General features: G+C 59.8%; 1 protein-coding gene across 3 annotated transcripts in view; it reads left to right on the top strand.

Annotated features, from left to right (window-relative positions):
• SCAP (SREBF chaperone) overlaps window positions 1-15,504 on the top strand; it is a 56,493-nt gene extending 40,989 nt beyond the window's left edge. For all 3 annotated transcript variants that reach the window (XM_039837599.1, XM_039837598.1, XM_039837600.1), the window contains exons 4-23: window positions 2,785-2,942; window positions 3,780-4,000; window positions 4,159-4,264; window positions 4,839-5,011; window positions 5,385-5,511; window positions 6,884-6,996; window positions 8,013-8,107; window positions 9,410-9,508; window positions 9,662-9,880; window positions 10,746-11,122; window positions 11,493-11,681; window positions 11,754-11,955; window positions 12,042-12,157; window positions 12,237-12,756; window positions 12,833-12,918; window positions 14,155-14,237; window positions 14,344-14,501; window positions 14,670-14,750; window positions 14,888-15,094; window positions 15,175-15,504. In XM_039837599.1, the coding sequence (XP_039693533.1) occupies window positions 2,785-2,942; window positions 3,780-4,000; window positions 4,159-4,264; window positions 4,839-5,011; window positions 5,385-5,511; window positions 6,884-6,996; window positions 8,013-8,107; window positions 9,410-9,508; window positions 9,662-9,880; window positions 10,746-11,122; window positions 11,493-11,681; window positions 11,754-11,955; window positions 12,042-12,157; window positions 12,237-12,756; window positions 12,833-12,918; window positions 14,155-14,237; window positions 14,344-14,501; window positions 14,670-14,750; window positions 14,888-15,094; window positions 15,175-15,420 (3,576 nt within the window). In that variant the 3' untranslated portion in view covers window positions 15,421-15,504. The remainder of the gene's footprint in view (window positions 1-2,784; window positions 2,943-3,779; window positions 4,001-4,158; window positions 4,265-4,838; window positions 5,012-5,384; window positions 5,512-6,883; window positions 6,997-8,012; window positions 8,108-9,409; window positions 9,509-9,661; window positions 9,881-10,745; window positions 11,123-11,492; window positions 11,682-11,753; window positions 11,956-12,041; window positions 12,158-12,236; window positions 12,757-12,832; window positions 12,919-14,154; window positions 14,238-14,343; window positions 14,502-14,669; window positions 14,751-14,887; window positions 15,095-15,174) is intronic.
• The last annotated feature ends 114 nt before the right edge of the window (window positions 15,505-15,618 follow it).

The following is a 15,618-nucleotide window of genomic DNA, read 5'->3' as shown; positions in this document are numbered from 1 at the left end:
AGTTCCATTGGGACCCAGGGTGAATAGAGCCAGCCGGCAGAGGGAGCGTGGTTGTGAAAGGGGCTCACTTCTCCGGGGTTTTTGTCTGGGAAGGCTTACCAGCTGGGGCGTGACAACAAATGAGCAGTGGATTTTACCCAGGACTGGTGGCAGGTCAAAGGAGAAAGAGGTGTCAAGGGCTAAGTAGTCCCATATTCTTATGAAAATCTGATGAAAGCCATGATCCTCTCCCCTAAAAATGATGTGATAGTAACATAAGCATTGCCAAGCAGAAATATGAATGGATTTGGGGAGCTGGGTGTTCCTAGAACTCCTGGCGCTATTCCTGGAGCCCACAAAGAGGCTCTGCTGCTGAAGTACGTCCATTAGTACTTCGTTGAGACGGTGGCTGGGGCCGAATGGCCCTGGCTGGGAAGAGGGACCTGGGCGGTAAGGGGGCTGGAGGTGGATTGAGGACCAAGGCGCTGTCCTGCCTGGAAACTAAGGGCTCGGTCACACAGGCCCAGTGGGCCTGAGGGTGGAGGTGGAGGGTCCAGATGAGTGCTGGGCGGAGGAGCTGGTATGTTCAGTCACAGCCTTGTGTCCAGTGGGAGCCAGCCTAGGGCTGGAGGCTCCACAGTGCCATGCTGTTCCTGGGCGACGTGCCGTGTCCTTCGCAGGCTTTGAGGGTGATCGCCTGGGAATGGCTCTCACTGTAGAGCTGTTGGTCCCTGGACAGCCCCTCTCCAGCTCAGGCCTGTGTGATGAGCTGTTGTTCAGGTCAGAGCTTGTGGCAGCCAGCTCTGCCCAGGTGCTACCTCTGTGCCTCCTGGCAGCTTCCAGTGGGCTGAGTCTGGTGCAGAAGACAAAGTGAGTGAGGCCTTCTGTCCCCAGAGCCTTTGCTAGGACATGGCTTTGTACACCTGAGCTTCACAGAGGCTCAGATGGTTGCTTCAGGTCGTTCCTTTGTGTCCAGGGGACCAGGAGGCCCTAACTTGCTGTGTGTTCAGAGTCTCGACCCTGGCTCGTGCGATAACCTGGAGTAGGGCATCACCGAGTGGCTAAACGGCCTGCTTTTCGTTCTTTTTATCTACACACCTGCCCTTGGAGTTCCTGATTGTGGCACGGGCATGGAGACAGCCCCCCATCCCTCAGCCAGGCCAGGCTCTCTCCAGCCTGCATCTCATGGCACATCCTGGCTATGGGGAGTCTTTCTCTGTCTCCATTTGGATGGCACTAACTCCAGGGTTGTCTTCTAGAACAGGGTCCCCAGCAACCCTAGTCCCACACAGCCTTCTGTTGCAGATTGTGGCTGGCCTATTATTACTGCTGAACTGGGCCTCAGGTGGAGACATGGATGACGTGATGATGTGGATGGAGCGTGACAAACCGACAATGGATAATTCAGCTCATTCAATTCCAATTAGGCCATTACTCTACATAAGCCAACCAGCCAGTTATGTAGCAGCTTTGCTAGCAAGTTTGGGTTTGTGAACAGTTGGTTTCTTGGGTTGGGATGGAAACGACAGACGGCGGCGGACAGGATGAGAGTTCGATAGGATGGAAGGACATGAATGGTATTCAGAATCTATTCAGGAATAATGCGTCTAACACACCTCCATTTTTTGGCTGTGATTTCCTGTTATGTGTGGCCGGGACTCCCCCTGTGTGCCAGGTCAGATCCAGCTGTGCACTCAGGCGTCCCTTGCTCCTCAGAAACCCTATATCCCCCCACTCCCCCACTCCCCCCCACCACCTGCCTTGATTCCTCAGCTGCTCCTGGTCTTAACCATGCCGTGCTAATCTCATGCCTTGTTTTGGGGGCGCTCCATGACATGCCCAGCACTGGCAGTTAGTCCTCGCCTGTTACACGTGTGAACACTTTGGTTGCTGGAGTGCCTCTTGTTTGCTCTTTGAGGGCAAATGGTAGGTTCTAGTGGGGAAGGTGTGGACGTTCAGTGCGGAGACCTGGGTTTACGCCCTCACACAACTCTGCTCAAGTCATGAAACCCTAGACGTCACCTTGCTTCTTGTAGGAGAGTCATGGGGGTCAACGAAATGATGTGCCACAACCGTTTGCTGCTGATGTTTCCATTAATACTTAATCTCCGCATGCACTGTTGATATACACATGTGGGTATGTGTCTGTGTGGTGTGTGTAGTGTGTGTCCATCTTCCTGATGCTGCAGGGGAAATGTCATTATCCCCCTTTCATAATGAGGACACTGAGACTCAGAAGTCACAGACATTTCCAAGGCCATGCAATTGGAGAGCAGGGATTTAAGATTGGGTCTTTTGATCTTTAAAACCCGCTGACCTACAAGGGGCAAAACCAGGATCAGTCAGACAGGCACATGCCCTTTTGGGAGCTTATGTTCTGTTGTGGGGTCAGCAGGTGTTTTCCATAAAGGGCCAGATGGCACATGTTTTAGGCTTTGTGGGTCACACAGTCTCTGTCATTAGCAGTCACCTCAGTCACACTCAAAGGTACCATCAAGTGCATGAAAGCTGCCACGGATAGTACAGAGTGGAGTGGGCGTGGCCATGTTCCAGGGAGACGTTATTCAGAAAAGCAGGTGCCAGGCTCGAGGTAGTCTGTGGGCCATAATTTGCTGACCCTGGTCTATTGGGAACTGTTTAGGAAAGTGGTTCGTAAATGGGAAAGCCCGTTGCAGACACCTTCGTTTCTGAAGGCCTGTCCTTTGGGCCACACAGTGCCCATAGAAGATGCTCAGTGTGAACATGGACCCATGCTCCCCGCTCTTGGACTCAGCTGACCTTCGCCCCCTCCCACTTCTTCTGCAGTATGTGGGTGCCCCGGTGGCTTACATCCAGCAAATATTCGTGAAGACCTCGGTGTCCCCCTGGCACAAGGACCTCCTGGCAGTAGATGTGTTCCGCTCACCGCTGTCCCGGGCCTTCCAGCTGGTGGAGGAGATCCGGAACCACGTGCTGAGAGACAGGTACCCCTCTGAGGGACCCCAGCCTCCCTGAGCCCTGTTCTGTACTGAAGGGAGTTACGGTCCTCAGTGTAACCCCACTGAGCCAGCCAGCTCTGCAGAAGTCGAACAAGCCAGAAGGACGGTGGGTGAGCCAGCTTGGCATCTCTCAGCACCCTGCAGGTCCTCTCCGGCTGCATTCCGCCTGGACCTATGCAGATGGCACAGAGAGAGCTCTGAGCTTCGTCCTCAGGTGTCAGACAGAGAAGGTGTCCCCTGGGCTGACCCTGTGACCAGGTGACTGAGAGCCAGTTGACTTGTGTCTCAGATGGCTCCCTGTGGAGTGGTTATGATATGTGAACGTCACAGTGGTGGCCGGGCTGATGAAAAGCAGGCTTTACCTGGGGATGCGCTTCTGAAGCCCAGGCTGGTGCTGCTCCCAGCTCCAGTGGATCTCTGGAGTGTGCCAGCTCCGCAGGCTGCTTTGTCACTGGGCATTAGTTAATGAAGGGCTTTGACAGGTACTTTGGTGAATGAAATGAAGCCCCTAATATTCACCCTGTCCACTCTGCCCCATGAATTGGCCAAGGTGTTTTAGCGTGTGGGGCTGTGCATGCTTCCAGAACTGGCCTCTAGAGATGACTGGCCTTTGGGCTCCAGATGCACTTTGAAGGTCAGACAGCCGCATGGTGGAACTTTCCTGCATGGTGGAACCACCTGGAGGAACTTTTCCTGACTTCCGTAATCCTCAAGCTCTTTGCCAGACGTCTGGGAACTTGATGACGGAGGGTACCCCGTCTGCGCAGGGGGCCTGGCCCTGTGCTGGCAGACAGCAGATGCCTCATCCTGTCTTCTGCACAGCTCTGGGACCAGGAGCCTGGAGGACGTGTGCCTGCAGGTGACCGACCTGCTGCCAGGCCTCAGGAAACTCCGGAACCTGCTCCCCGAGCATGGATGCCTGCTGCTGTCTCCTGCGAACTTCTGGCAGAATGACCGGGAGCGCTTCCATGCTGACCCTGACATCATCCGGACCATCCACCAGCACGAGCCCAAAACCCTGCAGACCTCAGCCACGCTCAAAGGTACGCTCAGGGCAGGTTCCTCGAGGACCCACGAGGGTGCCTGTAGGTCGCCATGTGCTCTTTGATGGGTGCTCCGGCATCAGGGGTCACCCGTTTCCATGGTGGGAGTGGAGAGGGGTCCTCGTGGCCCTGTAGTACCTGCTGGCTTCTGTGTGCAGACCTGCTGTTCGGCGTGCCCGGGAAGTACAGCGGGGTGAGCCTCTACGCCAGAAAGAGGATGGTCTCGTACACCATCACCCTAGTCTTCCAGCGCTACCATGCCAAGTAAGGCCATCGGCGCGGCTCCTGCCGGGGCTGTAGGAGGACCTGGGGCTCTGCGGAATCCCGGGAGTGGCCCCCGGGGACTTGGGGAGTGCAGGCTTCCTGCCGAAATGTCTCCGCCCCCCAGACTGAAGGACACTGTCTGTCCACATTTGAGTGGGGTTAAAAGTGAGGGACTAAGGCAAGGCTGGCAAATAGTGTCCTGGTGCCCCCACTGCTCTCTCTGGAGCCTAGGGCTGGGGTCCCCAGCTGGTTACTACCGAGTCTCGTGTGGCCTCAGAGTTCTTCTCAGCAGAGTGCCACAGGCAGCTCTCCAGCAAGGGCAAGGACACTCGAGACACCGCCAGGTGGCTCTCCCAGTGGAGTGGTGTGCTAGGTCAGGAAGGGGCCGGGGAGCGCCTGAGACAGTGCTGTGATTCTTCCAGCGCCCCTGGAGACTAGGGATGCTTCCCATACCAGAGGAGGTCCCTCCAACACAGGGGGAGGAGGGGAGCCCTGACAGACCCCCTTCCAGGGATCGTCTTTGTCCCTGGACCGAGAGGGACAGTCCATCTACCCCACCCTGCTCCATGACCAGGTTCCTGGGCAGCCTGCGGGCCCGCCTGCTGCTCCTGCACCCCAGCCCCAACTGCAGCCTCCGGGCGGAGAGCCTGGTCCATGTGCACTTCAAAGAGGAGATCGGCGTCGCCGAGCTCGTGCCCCTGGTGACCACCTACATCATCCTCTTTGCCTACATCTACTTCTCCACGCGTACGTCCTGGGGACGCTGGGGCCCAACGGGCGTTTCCAGGTCACTGGTGCCCCTGCCTCTGGAGGTGGCTTGGGCCAGATGCAGAATGCGTCCTGGGATCACGAAAGCTGGGGCTTCATCCCCCAGCTGAGTCTCGGGGCTTGGGTGGGTCTAGGGCTCCTCGGACTTCTCAGGAAAAGACCCCTCCTGGGGTAGGGTCTCCAAAGACACACTGTCCCTGAGACTGGGAAGTGACCATCCTTTTCTTTGGTTGAACCAGGCCTTCCCCTACTTGATGGTCAGGGCCCATTGTGCCCCTGGCAGCTTAGTTGAGGGCCTTGTGTGCCAGGGTCTGGGGAGATGCTGCCCTGATGTGCCCTCTCTGCCCTCCAGGCAAGATCGACATGGTCAAGTCCAAGTGGGGGCTCGCTCTGGCTGCCGTGGTCACAGTGCTCAGCTCACTGCTCATGTCTGTGGGGCTCTGCACGCTCTTCGGCCTGACACCCACTCTCAACGGCGGGTAGGTCCCAGCGGGCTCCAGCGGGCCACAGGGTGGGCCCTCAGGCCAGAGAGCCCCACCCCTCTGGTCCCACCCTGGGCTGGACGCTCGCTGTTACCCATATCTTCATAATGTTGTTTTGACGTTTAAGAGAGATTTTCTTTCCTTTTTAAGTTACCCGGCTTGTTTTCATATTGTGTTTATATAGTATATTGATATGTAAAATACCTATGCGGTATGTGTGCATATGTACACGTGTGTGTGTTAGTGTGTATACGGGGTATATGTGTGTGTACACACGTGTGCTTATGCATGGATATATATGGCTATGTCGCATGTGTGCGTCTATATAAGTATGTATGGATGTATGTCTTTGCGCATTACATACACACGTGCATACTGCTCCGTGATGGCGCAGGCTGCAGATGGTGTGAGATAGAAGATACATTTCTTCCTTTTTTACTATTAAAACATTTAAACGCCTAATTAAATAGGTCATTTTTAGAGTCAGCTTTTTATGGGATACAAGCACCTTCCGTAATCTGTGATCTTCCTGTTGCTGTCAGCTCCCCCTGCCGTGTCCCTTTGAATCCTGGCTGGAAGCCTTTCCCCAGGTTGGCCTCGGGCCTCGGGCCCCTTGGCTCTGGTGGGGCCCTCCCGCACTAACCAGTTGGCCCATCCCCTGCCTCGGCTTGTCAGGCTGGGTGCAGAAACGGCGATTTTGTGCTTCCTGCTACTTTCTTTGCTCATCGGACACCTGCTTCCTTTCTGGAACCTAAGCACGGCCTCCCGCATAGCTGTCTGTGTGCCTCCTCGGAGCCCTCACCTGTGGCAGCCTCACTGCCACAGTAGAGGGCCGCCAGGCGCACCTCAGCCATTGTCCTGTGCGCAGACTCCCTCCCTCGTTACCTGAAGTGTGGCCTGCAGGCTGCACCGCCCGCCGTTGTCCTCAGGGACTGTTCTCCACAGAGGCGAGTCAGGCTTCAGGCTGGTCTCATCCCCCTTCAGTCCCTGGTGGCTCGGCCTGGAGTGCTGCCCAGGGTCTCAGCCACGGTCATTTCTTCTGGTGGGCAGCATCTGATGTGGGAAGGGCTGGAGGCATGTGCTCTGGCAGCTGGGCAGCAGGGGCCGTCCTCCAGCCCTCCTCCCACTGTGCTGGATGGGTGGAGGTGGGGACAGCTGCTAGCCACGTGGCCTGAACGCTGAGCCTGTGTAGAGAGGCCCCGTTGGGCGTGGGCAGGGAGAGTGGGTTTCCGCCTGTGCCTGTGGGAGTCGCTCAGCAGCCTCCACTGCGGGCTGCAGACCCCACAGCCTCCCCAGGCTCAGACCTGAGAATGAGCTATGTGCCGGGGCCCTCCTCAGCACTGTCTTCCCCCTCCCCCTCTGTCCCCAGCGAGATCTTCCCCTACCTGGTGGTGGTGATCGGGTTAGAGAACGTGCTGGTGCTCACCAGGTCGGTGGTCTCCACCCCCGTGGACCTCGAGGTGAAGCTGCGCATCGCCCAAGGTAACCAATGCGGAGTGGGCTTGCCCAGGGGCGGGCTGTGCCACGCTTCCTCAGGGAGCCCCAGAAGCTCTCCTTGCTCTGGCCTCTAGCGTAATGGGGGGGTCCGCCACCACATCCTGGCAGCTCGTTAGCATGTGCCCTGTGGGATTGTGGTCGCGGGACTGGACTTTGTCCTGGTTCATATGTCAGTAAGAAAGCACACCTGACTGCTGAGGGGCCCAGGTGTTTGGTGGCCCCTGGTCCAGGCTGGCACCTGGTGATTTCTTCCCGCCTCGCTCCACCACAGTAGGCCTGGGGCTGGTCACTTCAGAGATGCTGTCTCCACAGCTGCCAGAAAGCCCCTCATGGCCTCAGTCGCAGGAGCTGGGGTTCTGGGGAAAACAGAGGAGAGCCTAGGCCTGGAGGCCTGAACTCTAGCACCTCCTCCTCCCAACCCAGGCCTGTGGGGACGGGGCTGGGGGCAGCTGTTCTTCATTCTGTGAGCTGTGAGCAGCCGGGCCTTGTACCAGATGGGGAGTTCCGAGGGCATTCTGGGAAGTGGTCCCTGCCCACTAGGCACTTAGACCCTTACACTGCGGCCATGTGATAGTGGGGGGCCCAAGGGCTTGCCATGGGGGGGAGTGCGAGGAAGAACATGGCTAGCTCTTCTGTCCCTTGAGCCATGTGACAGGCGGGCATACTTAGGCCACGTCTGTGCGGACCCCACAGGAACAGCACATGGAGGCTGGATGTGCTGAAACCGACAGCACCGGGGTTTGCTCATCTCAGCACCCTGCTCCTCCCTCACCCTGATGGTTCTAGCTCTGCCCTGTGCCCTTCGAGCCCCCCTGGCCGTAGCAGCTGTGCCGTGATGGCAGCAGCAGGGGCCTGAGGGTTGGGGCACTTTGGAGAAATGGCAGCCTCAGAAGGCTGGCTGCCCTCTCCATGTCTCCACCCTCTGAGGATCACGAGGTTCTGTGCAGACACGTGGTGGACAGAAGCCATGTGCTCCCCCATGGCCCTGTTGTCTTCCGCAGGCCTAAGCAGTGAGAGCTGGTCCATAATGAAGAACATGGCCACAGAGCTGGGCATCATTCTCATTGGCTACTTCACTCTCGTGCCTGCTATCCAGGTAAGGCTCTGAGGCCCGCCGCTTGGCCGAGTGTGGAACCAGCTGCTGGGTTCCCCAGCTGTGCAGCCATGCACAGGGTGCACCCCTCAATGCAGTCACCCTCACCTATGTGATGAGGCCTCTTTATGACGGTCGTTACCATGCAGAGTGCTACCTGGTCAGAAGTACTCAGTGAGCCTGGCTGGTCATGGGATGGTGCTTCCAGCCAGGCAGGCTCAGCCTTCAGCCCTGTCGTCTCGTACTCTCATTCAGCCATGGGGTAGACGGGGGCCTGGGCACCGCGGAGGCTGCTGGGTAGCTGTGCAGTTCCAGACATCTAGTTACCCATGTCTCAGGCAAAACACTGGCGCCCCCGAACCGGTTCCCGCCCAATAGAAGGGCCACCACTCATTGCCCAGCGTGTCCCCTGCTCTTGACAAAGTGCCCTCACTCAGCTGTGGGACTGGTGGGGTCAACCTGCCCTGAGTTGGAAGCCAGGCCGCTGCTGACTGTCAGAGGAGTCGCCCAAAGGGGAGTGACTGAGGCATCATCTCCCGGTCCTCTTCCAGGGCTGGCAGGTCGGTTGAGTGGGGGGTGAGCAGAGGGCACAGGCCTCCAGGTTCTTCCCCAGATGGCCCAGAGGGCATCTGCAGGACATGATGCAGTCTTGAGACATTAGAGCTGACGTGGTTTGGGATATGCCACCGTGCCATTGTGTTCTTCATCGAAGCCGTGGTGATGTGCCAGAGGTCTCAAGCAAGGGCGGGGGTGTGGGTGGGGGGAAGAATGTGAATCTGTACAAATCTCATCCAGCGATAGAACTTGGGAAGCAAAGACTTAACTTTTTTCAGTTTTAGGACATAATTAAGTTTCTCCTGGTTTCTCTCCCTCCCTTCATGGGTCCATTGTGTCGTTGGCCAGGAACCTTTCTGAGACCCCCGATATGGGGTCAGGCCTGGGTTCTGTGTAGGTGGTGGTCCACTACGCAGCAGGGCCAGGGGCTCAGAGGGGAAGGGCCTGTCGGGTAGCAGGCTGGTTGGGCTCAGCTTTCCAGCTTGTGGAGAGCACCTGCTGCCTGGTCTGGATAAAGGGGGTGGGGGGTGTGGGTGGTGGGGTCTCTGCTGCCCCCTGGTGGGGAGGAAGGGAGCTGCTGGCGCTGCTCCTCCTCAGCCATTCCCAGATTCAGAACTAGTCTTTCATTTCTGCTGTGCCCCGCCTACCACCATTCTGCAGATACTGAGGAGGCGCCTGCAGGCCCGGAACAGCTGCTCTGGGGTGCGGGGCCATGAGGTCATGGTATCCCCTTGTCTGTTCTGATCCCAGGAGTTCTGTCTCTTTGCTGTCGTGGGCCTGGTGTCTGACTTCTTCCTTCAGATGCTGTTCTTCACCACTGTCCTGTCCATTGACATTCGTCGGATGGAGGTAGGAGGGCCAAGCCCTGCCCTGCCTTCCTCCCCAGCCCTGGCTGCTCCGGGGGTCTCTGGGTGAGAGGTACAGACCCTGGGCAGGGGCCGTGGCCCCGCACGGGTAGCCCCTGCACAGAGGCCTCAGGCCCTGACCACTGTGCCTCCACAGCTGGCGGACCTGAACAAGCGGCTGCCCCCTGAAGCCTGCCTGCCCCCAGCTAAGCCAGTGGGGCGGCCAGCTCGCTTTGAGCGGCAGCTGGCTGTGCGGCCGTCCACACCCCACACCGTCACGCTGCAGCCGTCCTCGTTCCGAAACCTGCGGCTGCCCAAGAGGCTGCGTGTCGTCTACTTCCTGGCCCGTACGCGCCTGGCACAGCGCCTCATCATGGTACCTCCAGCCCCTACCCTGCCCTCCTTCGAGGGCGAGCACTTAGTTCCGCCTGAATTTTGCGCTTTGCCTCGGAGACTGGGAGGAGTCGGGGGTGGGGAAGGGGCGCGCTCCACAGGCCCTCATGGCCCGTGAAGCCCAACCGTGGGAAGCCACCTACCGTGCCGTCCTGCCCAGACCACGGTGGTTTCTGAGGTGATGAGCCTTTCTCTGGGAGAAGCAGCCCCGGGTCATCAGATAGGGGTCGTCATCTCCCCGGAGCGACCCAGGACAGGAACCTGCTCGATGCGGTGCTCTGGGATGGAGCCAGCGTTGTTCCCCGAGCCGGTGTACTGGCTGTGACATAGTGTGCAGGCGTCAGAGGATGCTGGGCAGAATAGCTCACCTGCTGGCCTGGGCCGAAGGGAGCAGGAGCAGGGCTGGCTGCTGACCCCCAGCGCCTGCCCAAGGCGGCGGAGTGAGAGGGGAGCAAGGCTGGGGCTCGCGGTGTCTGGAGCAGCTCAGGCGGCCAGTTCCTCCGGCCACGCTGACCGTGGGAATGGTAGCAGCTTTCTGTCCTGGCTGAGGTGGGGGGCTGGGGGTGGGAGGTCCCCTGTCAAACATAAGGGTGCTCCTGTTTCTACGCCCGGAAACCCAAACCCTGACTGGGCAAAGGGAAGCAGGTCCCGCCAAGGGCAGTCAGCCCCGGGTAGAAGCAGGAGGACTTGGGGAGGCAGAGGGGAGGACAGATTGGGGCCTGTGTCCTCTCCCACTCCCAGGCCTGAGGTCCCTGTGCTGCCTCCGGGCGTGAGGGCCAAAGCTGCGGGGGGTCGGGGCTGCCCCTTCCTCCCAGAGGCCCCACTGAGCACCCAATGCCCTACTGCAGGCCGGCACCGTTGTCTGGATCGGCATTCTGGTGTACACAGACCCAGCAGGGCTGCGCGTCTACCTCACAGCCCAGGTGACAGAGCAGAGCCCCCTGGGCGAGGGCGCCCTGGCTGCCATGCCTGTGCCTAGTGGCGTGCTGCCTGCCAGCCACCCAGACCCCGCCTTCTCCATCTACCCACCTGATATTCCTAAGTTACCCGAGAACCATACATTGCCAGGGGAGACGCCCGAGTCTGGGGGTCCAGTAGAGGGCGCCCATGACAGCCCCGTCCCAGAAATCACCTGGGGACCTGAGGATGAGGAGCTTTGGAGGAAGTTGTCCTTTCGCCACTGGCCGACGCTCTTCAGCTACTACAATATTACACTGGCCAAGAGGTGAGTGAGCTGCGTCAGTTGCCACCTCCCCCCCCGGTGGTGTCAGCTCACCGTCCCCAGAGCACGCCCCTTCACCGTCAGAGGGGAACCCACTGGTTTGCATTCGGTGTTTCGTAGCCCATACTGGAGTGATGGCTGCTGGGGTGCTGGTGTCTGTGACAAAGCAAGGTTGGGACACCAGAGCCAGGCTGGGAAGGAGCCTCCTGTGTCCCACCCGTATTTGGGGAAGACTGCCCGAGAGGGTGGTCTTGGAGTTCGGCAGGTTGAAAAGTCCTGTGTGGAGTACCGGGGGGATGGAGTGGGCCAGCAGCAGCGGCGGGGGACCCTTCCCAGGGCATCCTGGCTGAGGCTGCCCACTGCCCGGTCCCAGGTACGTCAGCCTGCTGCCTGTCATCCCGGTCACGCTCCGCCTGAACCCGAGGGAGGCCCTGGAGGGGCGGCACCCTCAGGACGGACACAGTGCCTGGCCCCCACCGCAGCCCAGGCCCGATGGGCTCTGGGAGGCCAGTCCTAAGGGGCCAGGCATGGCACAGGCCCACAGAGACGTCACCCTGTACAAGTAAGGCCCACGAGGAAGGGGTGGCCAGCGGGAGGGGTCTGGGCCCACCTGACCGCGTCCTGTCCGGTGCAGGGTGGCGGCGCTCGGCTTGGCCGCCGGCATCGTCCTCGTGCTGCTGCTGCTCTGCCTCTACCGCGTGCTCTGCCCACGCAACTACGGACAACCTGGCGGGGGGCCCGGCCAGCGGCGCCGTGGGGACCTGCCCTGTGACGACTATGGCTACGCACCGCCTGAGACGGAGATCGTGCCCCTGGTGCTTCGCGGGCACCTCATGGTGAGGGCGGCGGGAGCAGCAGGGGTGCTGGGGCCCGGGCTGCGTCTGCGCCAGTACCCGAGCCCATGGCCCACTGTGCCCCGCAGGACATCGAGTGCCTGGCCAGCGATGGCATGCTGCTGGTGAGCTGTTGCCTGGCGGGCCACGTGTGCGTGTGGGATGCACAGACTGGGGACTGCCTCACACGCATCCCCCGCCCCGGGTAGGTGTCGCGCCTGCCCCAGCCCCTGTCCGTCGGGCTACAGTCTGCCGTCCTCACCCTGCCCTCCTGGCCCCTGCAGGCAGCGCCGGGACAGCGGCAGTGGCAGTGGGTTTGAGGCCCAGGAGAGCTGGGAACGGCTGTCTGACGGCGGGAAGGGCGGCCCAGAGGAGCCCGGGGACAGCCCTCCCCTGCGGCATCGTGCCCAGGGCCCGCTGCCGCCTTCCCTCTTCGGAGACCAGCCGGACCTCACCTGCTTGATTGACACGAACTTCTCCGTGCGGCCACGGCTCTCGGAACCCACTCAGCCTGAGCCCCGGCACCGGGCGGGCTGCGGCCGTGCTCGGGACAACCCGGGCTACGACTTCAGCCGCCTGGTGCAGCGAGTGTACCAGCAAGAGGGGCTGGCTCCCGTCCACACGCCAGCCCTGCGCCCGCCCTCCCCTGGGCCCACGCTGCCCCAGGCCCCCGAAGACGAGGGGTGCTCCCCAGAGAAGGGCTCCCTGGCCCTCTCCTGGGCCCCCAGTGCAGACGGCTCCATTTGGAGCCTGGAGCTGCAGGGCGGCCTCATCGTGGTGGGCCGGAGCAGTGGCCGGCTGGAGGTGGGCAGCGGGGCCGGAGGCCGGGGGGCTGTGGGCTTCTCCAGCCTGCACGTGCTCACGGCCTCTGGGCTTGCAGGTGTGGGATGCCATCGAGGGCACACTGTGCTGCAGCAGCGAGGAGGTCTCCTCAGGCATCACGGCCCTCATCTTTCTGGACAAAAGGTGAGCATGCCGGGCTGCTGCCTCAGCCCCCACAGCCAGCCCTTCCTGGCCAGGCCGCACCGAGGTTGGAGTCCTAGCTCCCTTTCACTGGGGTGTGACTCGAATCCCCTTCTCAGTGCCCCACACCTGTGAGCAGCAGGTAGTCCACCTCGATGGGAGGGGTGGTTGACAGGTAGGAAGCACTTAGCGTCGGACCTGACACAGCTCCCGGGACCCTTAACCACCACGGCCCTGGGGCGTGAGCCCCCCGTTTCCCTTTCTCCCCTTCTGAAGTCAGAGTTCTCTGATTAGTCTGTCAGTACTGACCTTTCTGAGTTTCTTGGCTGTTTTCAGTTACAGAAAAATGCATTTTCAAAACCTTCTTGTTAAAACTTTTCTTTCCTTTTGGTGCTGGACCTTGCTTGCCTCCCTCAGCACACCCCACGGTGGTGGGTGTTCCTAGGGCTCCATCTGCACACTCCCCCTCAGTGGTCTCCCACCCGTGACCAGGCTCCTCCTCCTGAATGCGTCATCTGCCTGTCCCAGGCTGGCTCTTCCTTCCGGGACCCACGACCATTTGTGGCACCATCTAAAGTACAGCTGGAGCCTGTTGTTTTCTCAGCTTCTGTTGGTGGCTGGTGCTGTTCCTGCCCCCGCCAGGCTGCTCGCACAGGCCGTGGCCGGCACGCTGCCCCTCCAGCCTGGTCCGGTCCGGTTCCCACACTTTGGAAATTCTTCCCTGCTGGGTTTTTTTTAGTTTTAGGGAAGGCCCACGTGTCAGTCCAGCCTTCCAAGTTCTTGGTGAGCGGGCTCTGTGCTCACCCGCCAGCTTCCCCAGCTCTGCCACGGGCCCTTCAAATCCATGGGCAGAGGTGGTAAACATGCACTGCCTTTTATTGGAGTCAGATTTTGAACCCTACTCACTTCGAGGCTTTAGGACCACTGCCTGTCAATCTGTGCCTAGAATTTATTGATCCTTATTTCTTTATGGAAAAAGGAAATGGGGTAGGTGGCACTTGGGTCAAAGCTGCTTTTATGTGGAGACAGCAGCCTTCTCCCTCCTCCCCCCTGCCTCCTCCTCCTTAGATGCCGTTCCTTCCTTCAGCTGCAGACTGGAGGGGCCCTCCAAATGCTTGCTTTTTTAATTTACAGTTTTACCATGATGTTCCCCGGGTGCCACTTGACACGTTTAGCTCATTTACTCCTCATGACCACCAGGGCTCTGAGGGAGAGCCACCTGGCTGTGTTCTCTTCCAGGATTGTGGCTGCCCGGCTCAACGGTTCCCTCGATTTCTTCTCCTTGGAGACCCACACTGCCCTCAGCCCACTGCAGTTCCGAGGTCAGAGGGTCTGGGCTTGGCAGGTGCCTGCACCTGGTGGGTGGACTGTAGGGGCCGTCTGCAAGGTGTCTTCTCAGAGAGCCCTCACTTGGCCTGTTATCCCCAGGGCAGAGAAATTCCCCCACCTCCCCCGTATACAGCAGCAGTGACACGGTGGCCTGCCGCCTGACCCACACAGTGCCCTGTGCACATCAGAAACCCATCACAGCCCTGAAGGCTGCTGCCGGGCGCCTCGTGACCGGGAGCCAAGACCACACACTGAGAGTAAGTGTCGGCCGTGTCTCTTGGGCGCTGGCACAGGAGATGGGGAACATTTGGGGACAGTCAGGGTGAGGCTGGAAGTGTCTCGGATGAACTATGGGAGGGATTGCCTGGCCAAAGTGGAATCTGGGAAAATGTCGGGCCAGAACTTGATGCCCATTCCTGCCCCAGGTGTTCCGCCTGGAGGACTCGTGCTGTCTCTTCACCCTGCAGGGCCACTCGGGGGCCATCACGACTGTGTACATTGACCAGGTGAGGGGCCCATGGAGCGGGCTCTGGGGTGGGGAATGCGGGAGTACCAAGCCAGGCCATGGCCCCACCCATCAGGGCCCTAGGACACCCATGCAGAGGAACGTTTCAGCCACAGCGCCCCTGGCCTGTTCCCCCAGACCATGGTGCTGGCCAGCGGAGGACAAGATGGGGCCATCTGCTTGTGGGATGTGTTGACTGGCAGCCGGGTCAGCCACATGTTCGCTCACCGTGGGGATGTCACCTCCCTCACCTGTACCACCTCCTGCGTCATCAGCAGTGGCCTGGATGACCTTATCAGCATCTGGGACCGTAGCACAGGCATCAAGCTCTACTCCATTCAGCAGGTAGGCAGGTTGGAGCCACAGGACTCTTGGGTGTTTCACAGAATGACTCAAGACACAGCCTGTCATGTTCTTGCCTCTAGGACCTGGGCTGTGGTGCAAGCTTGGGTGTCATCTCAGACAACCTGCTGGTGACCGGTGGCCAGGGCTGTGTGTCCTTTTGGGACCTCAACTACGGGGACCTGTTACAGACAGTCTACCTGGGTAAGAACAGTGAGGGCCAGCCCGCCCGCCAGATCCTGGTGCTGGACAATGCCGCCGTCGTCTGCAACTTTGGCAGCGAGCTCAGCCTGGTTTACGTGCCCTCCGTGCTGGAGAAGCTGGACTGAGAGGCTCTGTGGAGCCAGTGCACTGGACCTAGCCTGGGGGGAGTGGCCTCAGGACTGCAATATTAAACTTTTTAAAAAACCACAGCTGCCCAGGGCCTTGAGCACCACTTGTCTTCCCCCAGAGTTGCTCCTCAGCCTCCAGCACCTGGTTAGACCCTTCTCAGCTCAGAGCTGCTGTAGGCAGGAGCCATACAGAAA

This window comes from Pteropus medius, unplaced genomic scaffold (genome assembly GCF_902729225.1).
Source record: "Pteropus medius unplaced genomic scaffold, Ma_sr-lr_union100, whole genome shotgun sequence".
Taxonomy (NCBI): domain Eukaryota; kingdom Metazoa; phylum Chordata; class Mammalia; order Chiroptera; family Pteropodidae; genus Pteropus; species Pteropus medius.
This window is presented reverse-complemented; position numbering and strand designations above follow the sequence as displayed.